At 30.3% G+C, this 22,695-nt stretch overlaps 2 protein-coding genes and 1 long non-coding RNA gene across 3 annotated transcripts in view; 1 reads left to right on the top strand and 2 right to left on the bottom strand.

Annotated features, from left to right (window-relative positions):
* Window positions 1-7,452: 7,452 nt before the first annotated feature.
* Window positions 7,453-9,697, bottom strand: LOC123266665 (esterase FE4-like). Its single transcript, XM_044731016.1, has 7 exons — window positions 9,466-9,697; window positions 9,099-9,387; window positions 8,619-9,004; window positions 8,375-8,543; window positions 7,983-8,294; window positions 7,781-7,913; window positions 7,453-7,704 (listed from the first exon to the last, which is right to left on the bottom strand). The coding sequence occupies exons 1-7, from the start codon at window positions 9,655-9,657 to the stop codon at window positions 7,524-7,526; spliced, it is 1,662 nt and encodes a 553-aa protein (XP_044586951.1). The 5' UTR covers window positions 9,658-9,697; the 3' UTR covers window positions 7,453-7,523.
* A 2,897-nt stretch (window positions 9,698-12,594) lies between these two features.
* LOC123274530 overlaps window positions 12,595-22,695 on the top strand; it is a 53,195-nt gene continuing 43,094 nt past the window's right edge. Inside the window, exon 1 of the mRNA XM_044742228.1 lies at window positions 12,595-13,133. Within this exon, the coding sequence (XP_044598163.1) occupies window positions 13,025-13,133 (109 nt within the window). The 5' untranslated portion in view covers window positions 12,595-13,024. The remainder of the gene's footprint in view (window positions 13,134-22,695) is intronic.
* Window positions 17,857-22,652, bottom strand: LOC123275399. Its single transcript, XR_006511675.1, has 3 exons — window positions 22,340-22,652; window positions 22,122-22,277; window positions 17,857-18,084 (listed from the first exon to the last, which is right to left on the bottom strand). It is a non-coding gene; the product is annotated as an uncharacterized LOC123275399 (long non-coding RNA).

Genomic DNA, 22,695 nt, shown 5'->3' with positions numbered 1-22,695 from the left:
TCAACTTTAGTTAATCGTGTGAATACTTTTGTTTTAGGAGTTGAATTTCATATTTTTACACCATTCTTGTAGTATATTATTAATCATTGGATTGTAATTCAACTTCAATTTTTATGTGATATTTTGACCTAGGTATTTATTTTCATCAACAAATGAATTTGTTGTTCCGATTTAATTTTTTTTTCTTTTAGAGTGTATCTTCTTTAGCTTCAATTATTTAGTCTGGAATTATAAAAGAAAATATTGAATAAATATATTAGAAAGATACGATAAACAGTAATGAAACAGAATATTCAAATTAATAAGTGTTAAAACCACTTCAATGTTAATCTAGGGCAAGCTAATGGTAGTAACGACCTATCGATGACGTCTTAGTCGTGTAAGAATTTCTCTGTACACTAGGCGAGCACGATAAGTATACGAGAATAAGGAGTGAGAGCCGGAGGGGAGCCAAATAGTGAAAGTTAGCGATGCTGAGTGAGAAACAAATAAAAAGAAAACAAAAAATGCATAAGTATGTGTATATATTTGAAGTTGAATGCGATTTAATTTTTCAAAGAATATAGCGGTAGTATCAAATTGTTTTTTTTTTACTATGGATATAAAACAAATACCATGTCTCACCTGAACGTCGTACTTTGTTTCATAATGTTAAAAAATAGCGTATCACTTGTATGGGATTATAATATATAGAGTTATTTACCTTAACAGTAATAATTTGTCTTGCGTGAGCAAGTTAGCTTGTTAAAGTACTCACGCATTGTCACAAGACAATAAAACGCCGAGAGGGCAAAAGTTCGACCATGTATTTGCTCGGAAGTCATAATATGAGTATTAGTATATTATTTCTGGCTGAATGCATGTATGAGTGCTGTTAATTACATCAAGGAAGAAGTGTAGATAGAATACGGAGCAACGGAAACTGTATAGTACATAATAAAAATACAGAATAATCTTCAAAGTCGCGTGCCAAGAAGAAATAAGTGCACCGTCAATTTTAATCTACGATGGGCCACTAGGTACAGCTTTGCGATCGCAATTACCACCTTTGCCTATGTGGAATCTCTTTTGCTAGATAAACTTGCGGTTTTCTTCTGTAAAGCTATATGAGTATACACACGGCCAACTGTTGTATACACTAAAAATTTTTTTGAAAAATGTAATGATAACAAATATACACCGATAGAAGGATTTGTTTATATTAAATAAGCTTTATTAACTATTAATAAATGTACTTTCCTCCTAAATAGATATTTATTGAATGTTAAAAAATATTTATTAAAATTTAATAAATTAAATAATTGTCTTCAAATAAATTAAATTATTAATAATTAATAAATCCATTAATAAGAGTATCAACTCCCTCTTGATGAGTATTATAATCACCTTGGAAAATGAAAGGATATATCTTTATATATCCAAAAAAAATTTTTTAGGAAGACCAAAGTTATTTTGGAGCAAGTAACAATTTATTGGATCAAGAAAATTTGACCTCGTTTAAGAAATTTTCAATCTTGCTTAATATTTTCTTTAACCAAGAGAATTTATCCTCAAGTCGAGAATTTTTTCTTTCTGTGTGTGTATAGTGATAATCACACGGAGAAACAAACAGGGATTTTTCCTATTTTTGCAGAGGAAAAATTCCTATGTGACACAGGAATTTTTCCAATGTTAACATAGGAATTTTTCCAATGTAAACATAGGAATTTTTCCAATGTTAACATAGGAATTTTTCCAATGGTAACATGGGAATTTTTAACTTCCCGCTAACAAAATTGAAAATTTTCAAAAATCGGGAAGTTATTGGTTTTACCCCGTTTTTCGAAAATCGAGTTTTCATCGGATCTCGACGTTTCGAGGCCCTAGGAAGCTTTCCTGACTATTTTTACGATAATGTCCATACGTGTGTGTGTGTGTGTGTGTGTGTGTGTGTGTGTGTGTGTGTGTGTGTGTGTGTGTGTGTGTGTGTGTATGTATGTAAACCTCTCGTAACTTTTGAACGGCTTGACCAATTTCATCGCGGTTGGTGTCATCCGGAAGGGCTTCGCAAAACTTAGATTTCCTGTAAGTTGGAACCGATTCGGACCAGTAGATTTCGAGCAATTGCAAAAAAATTGACAAAAAAAGTTGTTTTTTTTTTTCATTTTTTCTAAATATCTCTGAATTGGCTGAACCGATCAACTTCAAAAACTAATCAGCTCTTAACCTTGAAACCCCGCATCGATCGCTACATAGAGCGTCAGAATCGGTTGATGCGTTCGTGAGATATCGTTGTCGAAAAAAATCGAAAAAAGTGTTTTTTTGTAATAACTTCGAAATTTTTTATCAGATCAATTTTTTTGTTCAAAATTTTTTTATAGAGCTCAAAAAACCACATCGATCACTGCCTACTGCATGAAAATCGGTTGATTTATTAAAAAGTTGCAGCAGTTTGAAAATTAGAAAAATCGCGTTTTATCAATTTTTGATAAGACTTTTGAGCTCGAAGAGCTCAAAAGCATAGCAAAGCTATATCTTTGAGCTCGGAGAGCTCAAAATAACACATAAATTGTATTTTTGATCTCGAAGAGCTCAAAAACGTCATAAGTGCAATTTTAAGTGCCTAGGTATGCAATTAGCGGGAAGTTGCAGGGATGGCCTTCAGGGTCAACCGTTTTTCTAATTTTTTTTTTATTAACATGATAGAAATATCCATGTGACATAGAAAAAATTCATTTATCACTAAAATTTATGTAACTTAATTTAATAATTACAAATTTACATAATAATTTTCTCATTCAAGCAATTTCAGATAATTTATAAGTAAAATAGTGGTATACAGTCGGTTTGTGATAAAAAAATTCAAGAAAATTTCATACCGAAAATGGCCTCATAAATCCGTCCAAAAAATGATAGCTTTTTATACAATTTTATAAAATTTCATATCATTGAACTTTAATAAAAAAAATTTTTTTTTTTCATTCTTACATTGTTTATTATTATCTCGGAAGCTCATTACGACTTTGAGAAACGATTTCTACTGAAAAAATCAGGGGGCGCCTGTTGGATTTGAACTCGCGACCCCTCGCATGCTAATCTGGTATTCTGTTAACTGCTCCCCGTCAAGTATAATATTAGGAAAGAGTTATTAGTTGACAGAAACATGATTTTCATGTGGCAGACAATCCTTTATTAAAAAGTTGATGTAACGTTTTCATTGTTGTCGCTTTTCATTGCTATGGCAACCACTTTGGCAACGATTAACATGGCAACGGTTAGATAATAATAAATAAAATTTATAAAAATAGTGATTAATTAAATTTTCGATGATAAACATTTTGACAGAAGCGTACTCAAATGATAGGTCTCGATAAGCGTAAAATCAGGATGAGCTTATATCTTAAAAAATTTCAATAATTAGAAATTGACGTTGTATTTTGTCTACTGATGATATTTTTAACGATATAAACTTTTAACTTTTAAAAAAAGGATTATATATATATGATATTTTTCATATTTGTGAAATATATAAAATATAAAAAAAAATTCGTGTGGGTATTCAAATGAAAGGTCTCGATGAGTGTAACATCGGGATGATCTTATATCTTAAAATATGTCAATAGTTCACAAGATACACGGTCATTCACGGAAAAAAGAAAACTCGAAAAATTACAGTATATAATGCAACGTGGCGCTTCGCGATGAAAACTGGAAAAATTACAGTTTCAGATTGTAATTATTACAGATTTTATAAGAATTACATTGTAGAATGTAATATTTACATTGAAAGCTCTGAATATTAAATTAAAAAATTGAATTTAGAAAAATGTTATTTCAAACTGTAATTTTTCTAGTTTTAATTACCACGGGACTGATTTTACATTTTATACTGTAATTTTTCGAGTTTTCTTTTTTCCGTGTTACTTAATTAATGACGTTTTTGAAGATATAAGCTCATCCTAATTTTACACTCATCAAGAGCTTTCATTTGAGTACCTACATCAATTTTTCATATATTTATGTATATTTTATATATGTATATATGAAAAATATATCAAAAATGCATGTAGGTACTCAAATAAAAGGTCTCGATAAGTGTAACACCAGGATGAGCTTATATCGTTAACAATATCATTAGTGGGCAAAATACAACGTCATTTCTTGATTATTGACATTTTTTAAAATATAAACTCATCCTGATGTTACTCTCATTGAGACCTTTCGTTTGAGTACGCACACGATTTTTTTTATACATTTTATATATATGATATTTTTCATATTTTTTTTACTAGATAAAAATTGACTTGACTCAAGAGGCAAACTCTTGAACCAAGAATACCATTTTGAAGAAATGATTTTCTTGAGTCAAGAGAAAAAATTCTTGAGCTAAGAAATTATTCTTGGTCTAAGAAAGTTTTCTTGAGGTCAAGAATTTATTCTCTTGACTCAAGAAAATCATTTCTTCAAAGTGGAATTCTTGGTTCAAGAGTTGGCTCTGAGTCAAGCTAATATCAGTGTAAATACATAAAATATATAAACAATTCGTGTGGGTATTCAACTGAAAGATCACGATAAGTGTAACACCAGGACGAGCTTACATCATTAAAAATATCATCGGTTGACAAAATACAACGTCATTTCTTAGTTATAGATATTTTTTAAGATGTAAACTCATCCTGATGTTACTCTTACTGAGACTTTTCATTTAAGTACGCACACGAATTTTTTATATATTTTACAAATATGAAAAATATGGTATATATAAAATATATGAAAAAAATCGTGTGAAGACTTAAATGAAAGTTCTCGATAAGTGTAACACCAGGAGACCTTTCATTTTAGTACGCTTCTGTCAAAATGTTTATCATCGAAAATTTCATTAATCAATATTTTTACAAATTTTAATCAATAATATCATATTAATCTATATAAATAAAAATAAAATGCCGCATGTATGTCCACGCATCACTTGAGAACGGCTGGACCGATTGGGCTAATTTTTTTTTGTTGTCTTCAGAATTTTCAGGAGAAGGTTTGTATGCAAAAAAATTTTCAAAAAATCCTCCCCCAAAGAGGATTGCGGGGGCGTTAACAATGAATAATTCCCGTTTTTAAACTATGGATCCTATAGACCCCAAATTTGGTAGGAATCTTCTGTGGGGGATAAAGAAATAATCTATGGACGAATTTCACGATTGCTCACTCCACAGGGGGTTGCGGGGGCAGATATTAACAATGAAAATTTTTAATTTTCAAACTATAGATCCTACAGACGGCATCTTCGTGTATAATTTTAAGTTCAGCTAAGAATGGATTTTATCAAATTCTAACCCCAAAAGGGATTGCGGGGACGTCAGCAATGAAAAACGTTCATTTCCAAACAATAGTTTCTATAGACTCGAAGTTTTGTAAGAATATTTTATTTATAATGTAGAAATCATCTCGAATAGGATCTTATGAAATTCCTCCCTCACATAAGAGTGCGGGGGTATTAATTGTCAAAAAATTCATATTCTTCAAATATCAGTTCCTACAGATATAAAATTTGATAAAATCTCAAGAGAAACAGGAAATTTTGGAAGTTCAGGGAAGGTTTAAACGGTGAAAAACATAAATAATAAACAACAGAAAATACTAAAAATGACAATTTAGTTTTCCAATACACAATGTTCTGAGCTGAGTAATGAGGTCTGATTTCTTTGGGTCCGTTCCTAGCTGTGAAGTGAGGTCCGATCTTTTTGGTCTGTTTTGTTTTCAGAAATAAAAAAAAGTGTCAGTTAGTTGTTAAAAGAAATAAATTAATTTCAAGCCAATTAATAAAATCTATCATCAGTTTGTCAGTGCGCAAGAAATTTTTTATTGTTATTGTTTCAAAATACCAAGGAGAAGACGACCTGACTTAGGTTGTCGAAGTTAATCAAATGTGGGAATCAAATCGGAGTTTCCGTGTTTCGTGCATGGGAAATTATACGTCGCGTGTTCGTGAGTCAGAAAACCACCATCTTTATATATTTACGCACCGCAAGAAAAGATAAAAAATGTATTCCACCAGAAAGCTTTAAATTAATTAAGTGTATAAATACGTTGCATTTAATGTAAATAAAAATTTTGTATTAAGTTTTGACTATACTTTTCAAAAATATATGTAGATGATACGAAGTTCACCGGGTCGTCTAGTAAAAAATATAAAAAATTAATTAATAATAATCAAAGCTCAAAAAATTCTCTATAAAATAGATATAATATTAAATTAATTAGTGCCAATTAAAATAGATAAAAATACTATCGAAGTTTAAACATACACAAAAAATTATAACGAAATAAAATTTTGGGGTGGGTATTTTTTACCCAGTGTGCTTGTCAGGGGTTAATCATGTGACAAGAAGAAAACTGTATTACTAAGTAGGAATATTAAAATGCTATTTCGTGCATTAAGATAATAACCTGGGTTTTGCTGCTTTTATCTCATTAAAAATTATTATCATCTGATTATTGCTTATTGATCGAAGAAAGCTCAAGTTGTTATTTGCTAATAAAGTTTTGTCTTCACTACTGGTCTATGATGTTTTTATGATAACTTTCATGTTTGTGTGTATTGAATCAAGTTATCATAAAAGTGATGCGATTCTATTGATTGAATAAGGGAGATCATTAATAGTCTTTACGTTAAGCAACTTTTTTATGAAAGAAAGTAGCTGTGTAGTACTATATTAGACATCGTGAAATATTAAGCGTGAAAATGTAAATTGCCATAAATGCGTGCACGATGTGACCGGTAGTTATGAAGTACAAGTATAAAGAAAGCATTTGAACGCGTTGAGTGGGAAAACCGGAAGCGCTCAAGTATCACGGTTACGCCTTCTTGCGTCATAAAATTTATTAATTTCCTTTCTTTTTATCATATCTTAATATTAAAACAATAAAATAAAAATATTATCGCATTTTTTAGTCAAAGCCGTAACTCTACAACTAATTTACTCTTACGAAGATAATATTCTAATAATTTTCTAACACAACAAAAGAATTAGAAACAAGATCGCCCACTAGTTGCGAGTGAAAATTTTTTAAAACCGGTACACAAATCAGTGTAAGTTATAAAGAGTCGTGTGAAATCATAAAAGTTGATATATCTACATAGATGCATTTGAAAGAAAATCACCTTTGATGATTATACGCACGGTAGAAAGTACGTCAACCTGATATGTCGCTAATGATATTTAGTAGTAATTATATGCCCATATTATTAATAAAACACGGAAAATTTTCTTTTTAATTATTAGCATTTTTAATCACGATAAAATTGCTGATAAATCTATATGATACATTGTCGGTTAGTAGGAAAATATCAAAGATTGTTCAAAGCTAAAATTATATCAGTGACAATACGAGAGAGTTTTTTTAAATCAATTTTCATTTTTATGTCAACTTATTTCCGTAAAATAGAAATAATCGCAGTTGAAGTTTGCCAAGAAATAAAAAAATTTATTTATACTTTTATTAAAATTGAGAAAAAAAAATTTTTACATTAACAATTGAGTTACAGATTAGTTGAACATTTTGAAATAGTCACCTAAGACGTCTTTATAAATATTCGCCCAAAACTTGACACGATCGTTAAGCATCAACTTTTTCATTGCAAGATCGTTACCGATATCTAAGTAATTTCCATCGGCTCCCATTGGTTTCCATTCAATTTTCGCTGTATCCATAGTGGTTGAAGGGTTTCTAGACAATAACAAAATATTTAAAGAATTAATGATACACTTTCAATTAAATGGTTAATTAATTAATAAACAGTTACCCTTGCTTTGCGAAATTTGTCCACATTTCGAGAATTTCATTTGTTTTCTTTTCCTCAGGAGATCCCGGTAGTGGCTTATTTTTAAGAGCAGTTGAATAAAATTCATAAGTCATTTCGTCACCATGCATCGCTCCTAAAAAATTTATTCATTTTAAGCATAGTATTATTTTACTATCAATTTATCAATATACAAAAAATTTACCGTCTGTCATTTGGAAAAATGTTTTCATCATCCCAACAGGTGAGTGAAAAGTGAAAAAGTATTCATAAACTGGTGCCGAGTTTCTTGAACTTATAATTTTACCACTCAAAGCAGCACCATATACAAAATATACGTCCGACAACAAATTAGTAAGTTCCATTGCCGTTTCACTATTTACAGGTTTTTCATTAAAATATAATTTTTTTATCGATTCACCAATTATTTGTCGTTGAGCTACGTCAGTAATATTTAAATCTGAGGGTATGAAGAGATCAAAATGATCGATAAAATTGTCAGCCGCTGGCAGGACCACTGAAACATTTTCGATTATATAATACTGTCAGAAAAAAAAATAATTAATCAAGTTTTAAGTAACATAAACAATAAATTACTTGGTGTAAAAAGACCAGATTCATCAGCTGTAACACCGAATATTATAGGAACATCAGAAATTTTTCCGGATTTTAACAGCTCCCATGGAGTCGTTGATAAAAATTTCTTCTGCCCATGATCTCCTTCAACTGATGGAACAAAAACATGCATATCGCCACTTAAGAAGTTCTGAAATTAAACACGCTTCTATCAGTTTCATTAATATATTCATGAAATGAAAAATGTTAATAAACTTTATCCTACTTGATTTTTCGCAAGTTCACTAGAAGCCTGAACTAAATCTTTGGTAGGAATTTCTGCCAATTTTTTCACCATCTCTGCCGTAGAAGTAGTTTTGATTCCAAATTTATCGGCAAGTGCCATGGCGTTTTCTTTAGGATTAAGAGTAAATGCCCACGGGTTAACTGCTGAACCACTTTGCATAATTGCACGGCTGAATAGACCTTGTGACATAGGTGACATCACATGATATTGAACTGAAGCGCTACCAGAGCTCGTACCGAATAATGTTACCCTATCGGGACAGCCGCCGAAGTTGACGACATTATTTCTTACCCACTCCAAAGCTAATACTTGATCTTTCATACCAGCGTTTCCAGGTGCACTTTCATCCAGAGTATTAAGAAAGCCTGAAGATAAGTATATATATTATCTATAAGTTTTTGTTGAATCTTTATTTTGAACTTTGTATTATTTTTCAGAATAATTGATTGAACTACTTACCAACGGCACCTAAACGGAAGTTAAGCGTCACAAGAACAACATCTTTTTCAACTAAAAAGTCAGGGCCATATACGTCGTCATCACCAGATCCAGCATTAAATCCACCTGGATGAAACCATACCATCACTGCACGTTTAGCATCCTTATTTAAATCTGGAGTATAAACGTTGATAAAAAGACAATCATCATCACCAACTACTGCTTGGCGAATCATACAATAAAAAACACAAGTTGCACCATGACTTGTAGCATCTTTTATTCCACTCCAACCATCTGCTTGTTGTGAAATCTGTAAATCAAGTAATATTTATTTATTTATAAGTAAAAACTCTAAAATTTTTATATTAGAGTTTTAAGTAAAATATACTTGGAATTTATTAGCTCCAATATTAGGTTTTGCATAAGGAATTCCTTTAAAACTGTATACTGGCATTCCATGGTAAATTGTTGTAGATTTAATGCCTTTTAACGTTCCTTGAGGAATATCAAGCAGAACTTCTTCATGAGCTGATAACGACTCCAAAAATACGCAAACAACAGCCAGCTTTGATAACCACATTGTAAATGAATAGAAAAATTTCACTACATTTAACCAGGTTTTAGAAGAGTTCTAAGCTTTTATAGTTATTACTGACAATCGGATAGTTCAAATTAATAAGAGGGGGAAGGATATCGTATAATGATATGCATTTATATGATACAGCATGACATGCAAAACTCAAACCTTATTCAGCTAAAAATACGTTTTATTGTGAAAATTGATTACAACTCTAGTAAGCCCATATATTTTTATCGGGTTTGCCAAGTTCATTTAGAATAATTGATCGACAAATTGTTATATACTCAAATAAAATAATGATATTATATAATATTTAATTACCCAAGTTGCGTTTTCATATTTATCATCGGAAAAATAATCTATATTAATAAATGGAGAGCCAGTTTTTTTGTCCAGTTATACTGCGAAAACTACTGAACCGATCGGGATAATAGTTATACTATAAGATGCAGCGTGTTTCGGAGAAGGTTTTAGTATATGATATGGTAGTGATTACTTATCCGGAACCTATATTTTTTTGATTGAGAAATAATGAATTTTTTTTATAACTAAATTTATTCTATTCGATTGCCATTTGTTTAAAATAAATTTTTTAATTCTATTGGTTATGTTTATGTACTAGGCAGATTTCTTCACGAATGTTTTAATGATTGCACATTGAAAGTTACAATGAATATTAGCTAGAATAATTACATGGATAAAAGGTGCATGCCAATTCGATAGAATTGGGTATCTGTGCAAGTCAAAACAATATAGAGTATTAGAGTAAACTCTAATTAAATTTCGAGTCAATCAAATTAAAAAATTTTTCTTTCGACAGTTTCTTATACTACATCTTGGTTTGTATAATTTGATCTTTAAAAATTCACTTTTAGTAATCTTTTATAATTTTTAATATTTAATGATTTTACATGTATCAGTTTAACACAATTATTACGTTATAAAAGATATAACTTCTTTTTTTCTGTGATAAAAATTATGAAAAACATAATTGTTACCAGTTATTTTATAAAATAATATTTCAAATGTTTATTACCTATTTACAGTTTCTAACGTATATGCTTCTGATTATTAATACTATTCATTCCATAATAACAAGTCTAACATGTGATTACTTATTAATCTTATAAATTTAATCATAAATAATAGGTCATTATTCTATTAACTGACAATAAAAATTTTCTATAACTAAGTGTTTTAACAAATGACTATGAAAAGTATACGATAGAAAAAATAATAACATCTAAATGAAAATGAATTGTAACCATGAAGATCTAATTCGATAAAATCTGACAGTTAATTTATGTATCAAGCAGCATTTCTTGTTACTTAGTTAGCGTAGTTTTGAATAGAAACGTCGATCATTGATCTCTATTAATAAATTGTAAAAGTGAAATGTCTGTCGAATTAAAATTTTTGTAACAAGAAAATATTTCTTGATTGAAGGATTTATTTTTATGGTGATCAATGAAATTTATTTTCATTTAAAAAATTAATTGACATTTGAGAAATCTTATCTGTATCAGATAAGATTTTTTTCTTCAGATTGTTTCTTCAGATATTAAAATAAAGATAATATATGTATATACATATATTTCTTTTCAATGCTTACTAATTTCATTTTATAATTACAAACAGTTAATAAATTTATTATAGCGCAAATGATTTGTTAAATTTATACCAATAAATTACAATAAAAATAGTTTATGAAGTTTTCATTACTCAAAATCAATTTTTTTTTCGTTTGTTTAATTTAAATTTGGTGTGAAAAAAGAGTTAATTTATAAAACATTAAATTTTTAATAATAATGATAGAGTCGAATTTTAATTAAAAATGTCAGATAGTATTAGTATTATAACAAAATCTAAATTACACTAATGGTAAGTTTAGAAGATGAAAAAAATAAAATAATTATTTCTTAAGGCCAGTTTTTCATGTTGAAATTTAGACCAACCTGAGATTTACATTTTACTAAGTTGATCTATGTTTTTTATTCATACTACTTTAAATTAAAAATGACATAAATTAATTATTATTCAATTGAAATCTCCGATTTACAAGCTGGCTCCTAAAATTTGAATAAAAATTTTAATACTTTGAGCTTCAATAGAAAGTGTCATAAAGAGCATTAAGTAAAATACCATTAATTTTCGTCGAAACAGACAATGAGTCTTGATAATTCTACAAATTATAGTGAGCATGACGTTCAGTAGAATAGTTGATTCTGATGGGCATCAAAGCGTCTGCCGTGTGGTTACCGAGGAGTGTCGAGCACCACCTCTTCCTTGTCCTCAAATGTAGGTCCTCGGGTCGCTCCCACCTGTTGTATTGGGATTGCGCCAAGCACTTGACTCGGTTCTTCATTTGTCGAACTCTTTTTTCGACTTTAATCCATTGAATGAGAGCCTTTTTTCTAAAATAGTTATATTACTACAAGCATGTCAGACTTGATTTTTTCTTTTCCCCTTAGACTACTGTGTGTACTATAACGGATGATAGTGCAGTAGGTGCGTTAGTTTGTCAACATATATATACATGTGTGTCTCGACGAGACAGTTTTAAATGTTTACACATTGGGATTTACAAACGTATGTATACATGTGAAGAAATACGGTACTTGAAGTAGTCCTACTCGATCGACCCATACCTAGCTAACATGTACATCTCTTCTCTCTTCTCCTGTTTGTACATCTTAACATTCTCCTACTCTGTACATTTATACATTTATATATTATATACGAGAAGTTACAATATACATTAATGTATATGTATATATTATACGGATGAGAAAGAGAAAGAGGTCATGAGGTGAAAGAAGGTAAGAGAGGGAGACAGAAAAGTAGTAACGAAGCTACGGCAACTACTACAGGGGTACACCTTTCTCCAGTTGCCGCTGTTGCTCCTGCTACTTACCGCGAAGACGAGGAATCGTGGATAAGTCAGTCCTTGCCGGGACATAGACTGAGGAAGTCATACATACGCGTCCAAGAAGTTACGCCTAATAACAAAAGTAAAAGCAACATTTTTAGTTTTTATAATTTTTCTACTAAATGACCAATTTTTGTAAATCATTTTTAATAATATTTTTTAAAACAATTTATCACCACCACTGAAGGTGAGAATGAGTGAATCGTGAAGGACAGTGTCCATGTGAGAAGAAGAAACACATGTATTTTGTTATCTTATATAAAAATTCTAATAATTTAATCGATAATAAAAAAATAAGTAATTGTTTATTGAATTAATTTAAAAAAATAAAAAATTTTATTGCTTCGTGAGTGTGTAATTTTAAGGATAAGTGCAAGGTTATTTACTACCGAGAGAAAATAAATAATACTGATTGAAGAAGAAAAGAGAGCTAGTGGTATGGGTCGTGACATGCGGCTACCAGGTCGCAGACCTGATGGACTCTTCAAGTTTATTTTTATTGCTGCCTTCTTACTTATTGGTCCTACAACTTTAGTGAGAACGCAAGGTAAGTCTGAAAAATAAAAAATAATAGAAAATAAATAAATTAAAGTCAAACTCACCCACAGTAATTGATCATTTGGTAACTGATAATTTAATTATAAAAAATATATTTACTTATAAGTAAACTCACTGGAGCGATTAGATAAATGTATATAATAAAATGCAATCCAGTTAGTCAAGCTGTAATAAAATAATAAAAATATTGAATACGTGAGAGAGATAGAGTTAGAGATACTTTCAATCTTTAGCATCGCGACAGCTGTTTTCTCGGCGACATATTAACAACCCAACCGATATTCTAGCGCGAAAATAAGTAACGTCTATCCCTGTCTTTGTATCTGAACTACCGCTACCACTAAGTAACTTCCGGTGATTGTCCCACGGTTTAACTAGTATTACACGACATTAATCGATGCTCTTGAAGAAAGTTGATAATTAAAATTGTCACTAAACATTATTAATTGATAAAAAATAATATTGGAAAAGAAAAAAATTAACAAAAGTAGTATTAAATTATTGTAAAAATTAGACTATTTAAGTCAAAAATTAATATGTTATAATTTACAACAATGAAAATAAATATCGTAATGTATGTTAAAATAAATGTGAGAGTGACAGAACGAGGGAGACATTTAAATTGTTTACGCGGCGGTTGGCCTTGCCGGACGTACATTTTTTATTTTAAATCTCCAGATCTTTTACGTTCACTCGGAGACACAAGAATCAACCAGAGGAGACAAATAGTTAGCGGCTATAATATTCGTTTATGTATCCACCTTTAATATATAAGTATGTATGTGTATTAAGCCAAGCGATATTGCTTGTGCGACTTGATAGTGACCAAATCACCAGAAATATTTCAAATAATTTGTTTCAACGAATCCTTAACAAGCCAACTTTAGTTTTATACCTTTCGTTCGAATTCTTATTTGTTTATTTATTGATGATTGAATTAGAAGTAAATTATATAGCGCATACATTGATATATTGATGGCAGTTTATAACTCGCATGCGACACATTCACTTTTGCCTGTACGTCTATATATATCAGGTGGAATTCCAGGAGCGTTTGACGATTACCAGGAGCAATAACGTCATGTCTTAACATCAATTGGCAGGTGACATTCTTTACATCATGCCACTCCTATACGTATGCGCAATCTACACAACTTTTCATCTTTTTATAATGCACTTAATTTTTTTTCCACCCTTTCTGATCTCCGTCTGATTTGGTCCTCAATACTCTCTTCTTAGTATCTCTCAAGGTCTCTGACTACTTAAATATAAGTTGCAAGATACGTTTCTCCATCGGGGAAAGTCGTGCATGCACCAAAACGATCGACCGTGAAAGCTTACTGGACACGATCGACTCGTTGATCGCGTTTTGCCTGCGGATAAAAAGAAAAAAAACAAGCTCTGGAATTTTTTGCTGCATGATTTTTTTCCAATTTATTATTGGTACAGAATGACATAGAAATAAATCCACGAGACAATTTATTATTTTTACATATTTTCACGAGATTTATCTAATGAAACTACTTGCAAAGATTCGTAAAATTTCCATGTATAGAAGAAAGTGTCATTAGAAGTTTATGTTAACTCTCGCAGACGCTCTTGTGGGTTACGATGAGGTAATAGGGAGCTACTTTCGAGTAATTGCTCGGATATGGCTAAAAGCCTGTGTAAGTGCAGGTAGCTGTGATTCGTCTCAGCAGCAGACCAGACTAACTAACTTTTATATTCGTTAATTCCTCACTCCTTTTTTGTTCATATTTTCTCTTTTAAGCTTAATTATTTTTTTCTGATTAATAATTTTTTTTATCTTGTTCAAAAATTTAAGAAAATACTAATGATTACTGCTGTGGAAATATATTTCATATAAGTACGACTGCGTAGTAAAAAAAAAACTCAAAAAACCTTTCAAAAATTTTTATAGACAAAGCTTAGTACTTTCTGAAGGCGAGTAAAAACTTTTTGGAGGATCAATTGTTGCACTAAATTATTATTGTAAAATTTAAGTATGAAATTTTGGGTCTTTCGACGCAATTGACAATAATTTTTAAGAATCAAAATTTTCACCATAAAATAATCATGGTTTCTGAACTTAAAAAATTCAATTTTATTATTAGTATACAAGTGATGAGCGCAATATTTATTTAACACAATAGATATAAAACTTTTAATTTTGTCGTCGAAGTTCGGCAGATTTTTTGCTTATGTCCTTACGTTTTTTATTCTCAAATTATTTGTTTTATGCACTGAAAAAAAAAAAAAAAATTAACTTGATTCAAGAGAAAAATTCTTAAAGCTAGAAAATAATTTTTCGTCTTGATTCAAGGCAATGAAAATTTTCAAAATAATTTTCTTGGTTCAATAATTTTTGTCTTAAATTAAGTTAATTTTTTTTCAGAGTGGTTTTATATTTTTTAAAGTTCATAAATAATTTAACTCTTAGACTAAGCCCCGGTGATGACACTTCTAATAGAGTTATTAAGCCCAAGATGGATAATCGCTCTGTTTACCTGAGCATAATAATACGTCTTCTTCATTTCTTTAAAATCATTGAACCACGTACTGAGTACACTTTAACAGTTTAATAACAGTATTAAGCAAAAAAAAAGAAAAAAAAAACAAATGAAATTATATGTTTACAGAGAGTGTTTCGTAATAAATATTATTGTGAAACATTAAAGAAATAAATATATTTAAAACAATACAGCTCATTTGTTACTAGATGATATTTATTGATAAAATACAGAGTAGGGCAATAGGAAATTATAATAGTAAAGTTCAAAAATCCCGATAAGCTCAGCTTGATTCTCAATACAAACCAATGACTTAGACTACTAAGACTGTGCCAGTTCGCGTAATGTTATGCAACTGTGTTAAAGACAGAGCAAAAGAAAAAAAGCAAAGAACAAGCTTGGCCCCGTTCGATCCCCAAGACCCGGCGGGTTACTTGTGATTACGTGACTCGCACTCAGCAACCGAAGAAGTACAGAAAAGAGAAGAAGAAAGAGAGTCATACTCGGCGTTGCAGCCTCGTTTCTTGATCACGGAAATTGGTTCGTCGCTCATTCGCCGGTAGCCCGTTACATAGTTTTGCACTACATAAATCTATCGTAAAATCTAATTCTTAATTTTTTATTTCTCGGCAAAACTATTGAGTCAAGACTCTAGGCAGAACAATCGGAATTAATATATTAATTTATAAGTAAATCAACTGAACATAACAACAATTAATCATAACATAACGCAAGAGTGGGAAAGGGTCACTCATTGTTATCCGTGAATGAACTGGATCTTATTTCATTGATGGATAAATTCTATCCAATAGAACCAATCTCTGTAGTAGCTGGACAACTTTTTAAGTCCAATAAAGGATCAGGTTGGTATATTTAATCCGCTGAAGGCTAGACTTTAACTCAGACTTGGACTCAAACGTGTGTTGATGATCGTAGGTTCGTAAGAATGTTCTCCAAGTACTAACACGTGTAGACGTCAGTTGAGCTGAGGAATTTTCCCGTTAGCCCGACTTATAGTTGTTGGTTTAGTTCCGACGATGAGTGAATGAGATAAAAAATATGAAAGAGCAGACAAAGAAGAACACGTAGAAAAGAGGTCTCATGATTCGATTCTGATGATCGGTCGCGCGTGCCTTTTTCAATTTACGATCATCAGTACTTATGGTGCTTGTTCTTTATACATCAGTCATAGTCAATTGCGGTTTCTGAGGCTTGGTTCTCTTTTCTTCTCTTCTCTTTTCTATTTCTTTTTCTTCTTCGCATCATACCGACTGTCAAAAATTACCTGCGATTTATTGAAAAAGTAAATACTTTATTTCGAAATTTATTTGTATACAAGCAGACAATGTCAGATACCAATCTTGAATGAAATTATTTATCATTTCCTCATAGTCTGTAAATCTTGCAAGAGACTTCATCAACTTAGATTACATCTCGTGTTGTTGAAGTAAATATTGTCTCATCATCATTAACTCAACCCCTTAGCAATCTAAATACCGTTGGCACTTATTGCAGGATAAAAAGATAAATATTTCGCTTTATACTAGAGAGAGGAGAGTTAAGAACTGAGAGCTTAGACCATTGCATTGGATTAGATTGCAGCTATAAAATTGACGAGAGAGGATTCGAAATGACCTTGGGCAGTTAGTCGTCACTGTATTTAAAGATGTCTACCAATGTTCTTCTTCTTATCTTACTTACACTGCATTTGTTTTCTCTCGTTTCACCACATTTACCGTTGGATCAATTCAGACGATTTAATGAAGCTCGGCAATTCAGTATTAACTAAAGCAGAAACTTAAACAGTGATGGCACTTGGAAGTGTCGCTTTAGGCCGTAAACATTTCACTATAGTTCTTCCAAATAACTTCCGCCTCTCAAGAAAACGGATTAATGAATTAGTTATTACCGTAAGAAAAGTTATTGCACTCTGCATATTACTGTATCTTTAAATGCTCAAGTCATACATAGGTATTTGTTTATGGATGAATTAATGTTTATAATAACCGCTGAATAAGTAAAGCCACAATAAAAAAGTCAAATAAATTTCAAAACATTAAAAAGAAAATGTTAATTCATGCTTTTATGCGCGGTAATAAATTAAAAAATTTATATTTGTAACATTTAATTTTTACCACGTGTTATTTATTACTCTGATTATTATATATACACGTGAGATATGTTATGTGTATATATTAATGAATAAACAAAAAAATAAAACAACGCTAAATATTTATATACAGTAGTAACTATGCGTTCGTATTGCCTGCAGTCTTATACTCTCTAGTAATTTTTATTGAAATTTCTAGCTACTAGTTAACTCACTACCGTCTGAATTATAACTGTATTTATTAATATAAAGTAGTGTTATGTGTATATCAATAAATACCATATATTATTGATGATCCTGTCAATCAAATGAGTTTCAACCTGTAGAAAATGAGTAAAATTCAAGTTATGTATTATTTTATGTAATCGATGATAGAAAAAAATCAGTGTTTTTATTATTTTTCTACAGATATAATTATGTAAATTAGTCATGATCAATTTGCAATAAACATTTGATTATATATAACATATATGACAGAGTGACATTTAGTGGGAAAGAATGATCGTAAATAATCTTTTGATTTAACGGGTCGCGACAGGTCAAAGACCGCAGGATTGCGCGCGAGCATATCGATTTTACGCGCGATCGCAATCGGATTTAATGCATGAACAGAGAGCTTTAAAACAAATTACTTGAGTCTTTATGGTACCATCGGTCATGTATACTTATTATATTATATACAAAGTTAAATTAAATTAATCTTCTGACTTTTTCTTTGCCGGATCAGTAGATACTATTCTTCCTTACTGTTATTTCAGTTTTCTACTGTTTATTACAATCCCTATATATATCATAAATACTGACAATTAAATTTGATCTGTAGTGTGACTTTAAATCACTGACTTGTTATATTACCTATTAAATTCTATCAGACCATTACTTATAGGTACGTTCCCTTTTTGATAGCATTGTAGATATAAATCATTTAAAAAGTAGAGAGTTGCATAAAATGAACATTTTAATAGATTAATCAAGCGAATATTTATGTCAAGCAAATTTATGCAGTAATAAAACATTTAACTTAATTTTTAAAAAATCTTGAACTAAGAAGATCATTTTGAAGAATTTAATTTCTTGAATCAAGAAGAAATATTCTAGAACCAAGAAATTATTCTTTATTGGAATAAATTTTATATAGTTTAATAGGGTAAATGCACCAGTAGTTGACCGATTAAGGAATTTTGGCATTTCAATTGATCGTAATTTAATTATTATACGCTAAAAAAAAAAAATTTTAAGTTTATTTAAACTTTCAATATTCAAGTTTTTGATATGTGATGTTATTTATTCGAATTATTCATAAAATTACATATAAATTCACATTTAAATGCAGGTAAGATAAAAACACCAGTAGTTGACCGGCTTGATCCAGTAAATTGACCGGAGTGTTCCAGTAGTTGACCGATTATCAAACATTGGTTATTTTGTAAATTTTAATTAGTTTTTTATGTTTAATGTATAATGTTTTTATGCTTATTTATTTAAATTAGATTTGTATTATTAGTAAACAAAATTCGTTTAGTTTAGAACAAAACTAATAATAATAAAAAAGTAACAGATTAGTAAATTAAACTTCGATTCAATAATGATAAAAGCAAAACATTTTTTTTGAGGCACACGAATGCAATTATTAAAAATAATAACTATTATTTAAAATAAACTATTAATTACTATAAATTTATGTCTATATATTTCTAATATCAACAAAAAAATTCATATTTAAACTTGTTACACTGATAGAAGGATTTGTTTATATTTAATGATGTTTGTTAATATCATAGGGTTTAATAAATATTTATTAACAGTTTATAAATTATTTATTAAATACGATTTATTAACTGTTAATCAATATTCATTAATGTTTAATGAATATTTGTTAACTTTTAACAAATATTTATTTAAAATCAAAAGCAAAAATAGCAATTTTCTTTTGACACTTTTTATAAGCCTACAGCTGGAATACATGATAATAATTCAATTCACTAAATAAATTAACGTTTTTAATATTTTAAAATATAAAAGATAATTATGAGCTGTGATAAAATTTGGTATGTTACAGTAAATGTTATTATAAAATAATATAATTAATGTAAATAATTTGTAAAGATGATTTTTGTTTATAAGCAATCTTCATAACATATAACATTGCAAGCGAAACACAAATTCACTCAACAAAATATTTATTAATTGTTAATAAATGTTGGTTAAATATAAATGAATACTTATTAACTATTAATAAATGTACTCTTTTCTCCTAAATAAATTAAATTATTAATAGATAATAAATCCTTCTATCAGTGTACAAATTTAAACTTGACTCAACAATCATCTTATTTGAAACACATTAAACAATAAGCATAAATACTTTTTTATTACTAATAATTCAATAATTATAAATTATTTTAAATAACAACACTACCCTGTTTCAAATTTCCAATAGGATCCCATCAAAAGCGACAAAAGCCACTTAGAAACCCATAAATTTTATTGGTTTCTAAGTGGCTTTTGTCGCTTTTGATGGGATCTTATTGGAGATTTTCAACAGGGTATGTAAATATGAAATTATCACGTAAACATATTTATATTTTTATTTTATAAAGGTTAGAAACTTACAACTGTGCATGCGGTCAACTACTGGTATTTTGAAAAATAGCAGGTTCCAATAGATGACCGAAGTCATTTATTGATGGTACAACGGTGTTTTATTGTGCCAGTGTCTGACCGGTCGTTGAATTGGTATTTATTTGATTGTTTTTGTCAAATCATATTAAAATATTTGTTAAGAAACTATTAAAGACTACTTCAGAATTTAATTTGGCAAGATTAACCTAATAGAAACTTTTTTGTTAACTAAAACATGTAGTCGCCTCTCGGATACTTTACTATAGTAATTGACCGATTTTAGTCAGATCATGCGGTGAAAAATTTTCATGAATTATTTTCGATGTTCTAAAAATTAAATAATATTTGGAATACATATTCATTGTAATGATTATAAATTCAACAATAGTTAAAAATAAATTTCAGGGTCATAAAAAATGCAGTTAATAATAATTTTTGGACTTTTTTATGAAAGCGGTCAACTACTGGTGCCCGCGGTCAACTACTGGAACATTTACCCTACCTTTTCTGTTTTGCTTAAGAAAAAAAATTAGGAAAACGGTTGACCCTGAAGGCCATCCCTGCAACTTCCCGCTAATTCCATACTTAGGCGCTTAAAATTGCACCAATGATGTTTTTGAGCTCTTCGAGCTTAAAAATACAATTTATGGGTTATTTTGAGCTCTCCGAGCTCAAAGTGATTGCTTTCCTATGCTTTTGAGCTCTTCGAGCTCAAAAGTCTGATAGAGATTTGATAAGACACTATTTTTTGAATTTTTAAACCGCAATAACTTTTGAATGAATAAACCGATTTTCACGCGGTTGGCAGCATTCGACGCAGTTTTTCAAGCCTCACAAAGAATCTCAAATTTTAAATTGATCGCGCAAGGAATTTCGGAGTTATTCCGAAAAAACACTTTTTTCGGTTTTCTTTCGTTCACGATATCTCTCGAACGAATCAACCGATTTTGACCGGACTGGTGGCGATCGACGTGGTTTTTCGAGGTTAAGAGCTGATTAGTTTTTGGAATTGAACCTTTAAGCCGTTTAAAAGTTATTCCAAAAAAACCACATTTGAAAAAAATTTTTTTTTCAGTTTTTTTAAGATTTCTCAAAATCTATTGATCTGAATCGGTCCAAATAGTTTTCAAAATCTAAGTTTGGTGAAGCCCTTTCGAATGGCACCAACCACGATGAAATCGGTCAAGCCGTTCAAAAGTTATAAGCGGTTCACATACTTTCACACACACACACACACACACACACACACACACACACACACACACACACACACACACACACACACACACACACACACACACACACACACACACACACACACACATATACAGACACCGGGACAACCTCGCGGGGATAGTCAGGGAAGCTTCCTGTGACCTTCAAACGTCGAGATCTGATGAAAACTCGATTTTTGCAAAACGGGGTGAAAACAATAACTTCCCGATTTTTGAAAATCTTCAATTTTCTTAGCGGGAAGTTAAAAATTCTTCAAAATAATCTTCTGTAAAAATTCATTTCTTTGAATCAAGTAAATTTTTTTATTAGTGTATCAATTTTTCCAAATCATTATCTATCTTCAATAAAATAACTGATCGGGGTCAGAATAAAATTTATACGAAAAGCATCACTATTCATTTTTTGTACCAAAGATTTACTATTATTATTACCTGAAATGTTCTGAATGAAATAAAAAAAAAAAGGAAATGGAAGATGAATGAACAGGTACAAATATTACCGGCTACAATTAGTCCACAAGTATGGACTGATCAATATATGAGTGTGTAGTAGCAATTGATATGAATGGTATAGTAGTCCTGGCTTTATTTGACAGTATGTCCCTCGAATATTTGTGGCGTCAATGTCGGAAACGGGTCGGTTGAGTTTAATCTAACTGTAAACACCAGTAGAAGAAGAATTAATCGTAGTGTGACGAAGTTGGTGGTCGTCGCTCACCTTTCGCGTCTCCCCCATTTTACTCTAGCACCAATGCACAATGCTTTCAACACTTGATATACCAATCTACACTGATGTGGTGTGTACATAATACTACTATGTTCACTGTTGAGGGCTTATGTCTGACGGATACGTGCAAACACGCGACATAACTATAGTGACACACTGAACCGTTGAGGAATGTGTTATGTTCCTCATACTATGTATTTGTTCATAGTCCCGGTGCAGTTCTAATCATGGATGGTGAGGGTGGGAGTTTATTGACTTTTCTTTATTGCCTCTTTGCTATAAGTACAACTCATACTTGGCAGATTTTTTAATTAGACTATTATTATTTTTAATTACTCGATAATATT

Source organism: Cotesia glomerata, linkage group LG1, assembly GCF_020080835.1.
Source record: "Cotesia glomerata isolate CgM1 linkage group LG1, MPM_Cglom_v2.3, whole genome shotgun sequence".
In the NCBI taxonomy this organism is placed as follows: domain Eukaryota; kingdom Metazoa; phylum Arthropoda; class Insecta; order Hymenoptera; family Braconidae; genus Cotesia; species Cotesia glomerata.
Note: the sequence above shows the minus strand (reverse complement) of the source record. Positions and strands in the feature narration are given on the sequence as shown.

Coding starts and splice junctions, on each gene's coding strand:
- LOC123266665 (XM_044731016.1), bottom strand. CDS start 9,657: ATGTGGTTATCAAAGCTGGCTGTTGTTTGCGTATTTTTGGAGTCGTTA. Junction 9,005..9,098: donor CTTCCGTTTAGGTGCCGTTG/GTAAGTAGTTCA, acceptor ACTTATCTTCAG/GCTTTCTTAATACTCTGGAT. Junction 7,914..7,982: donor ATTTTTCCAAATGACAGACG/GTAAATTTTTTG, acceptor TAAATTTTTTAG/GAGCGATGCATGGTGACGAA.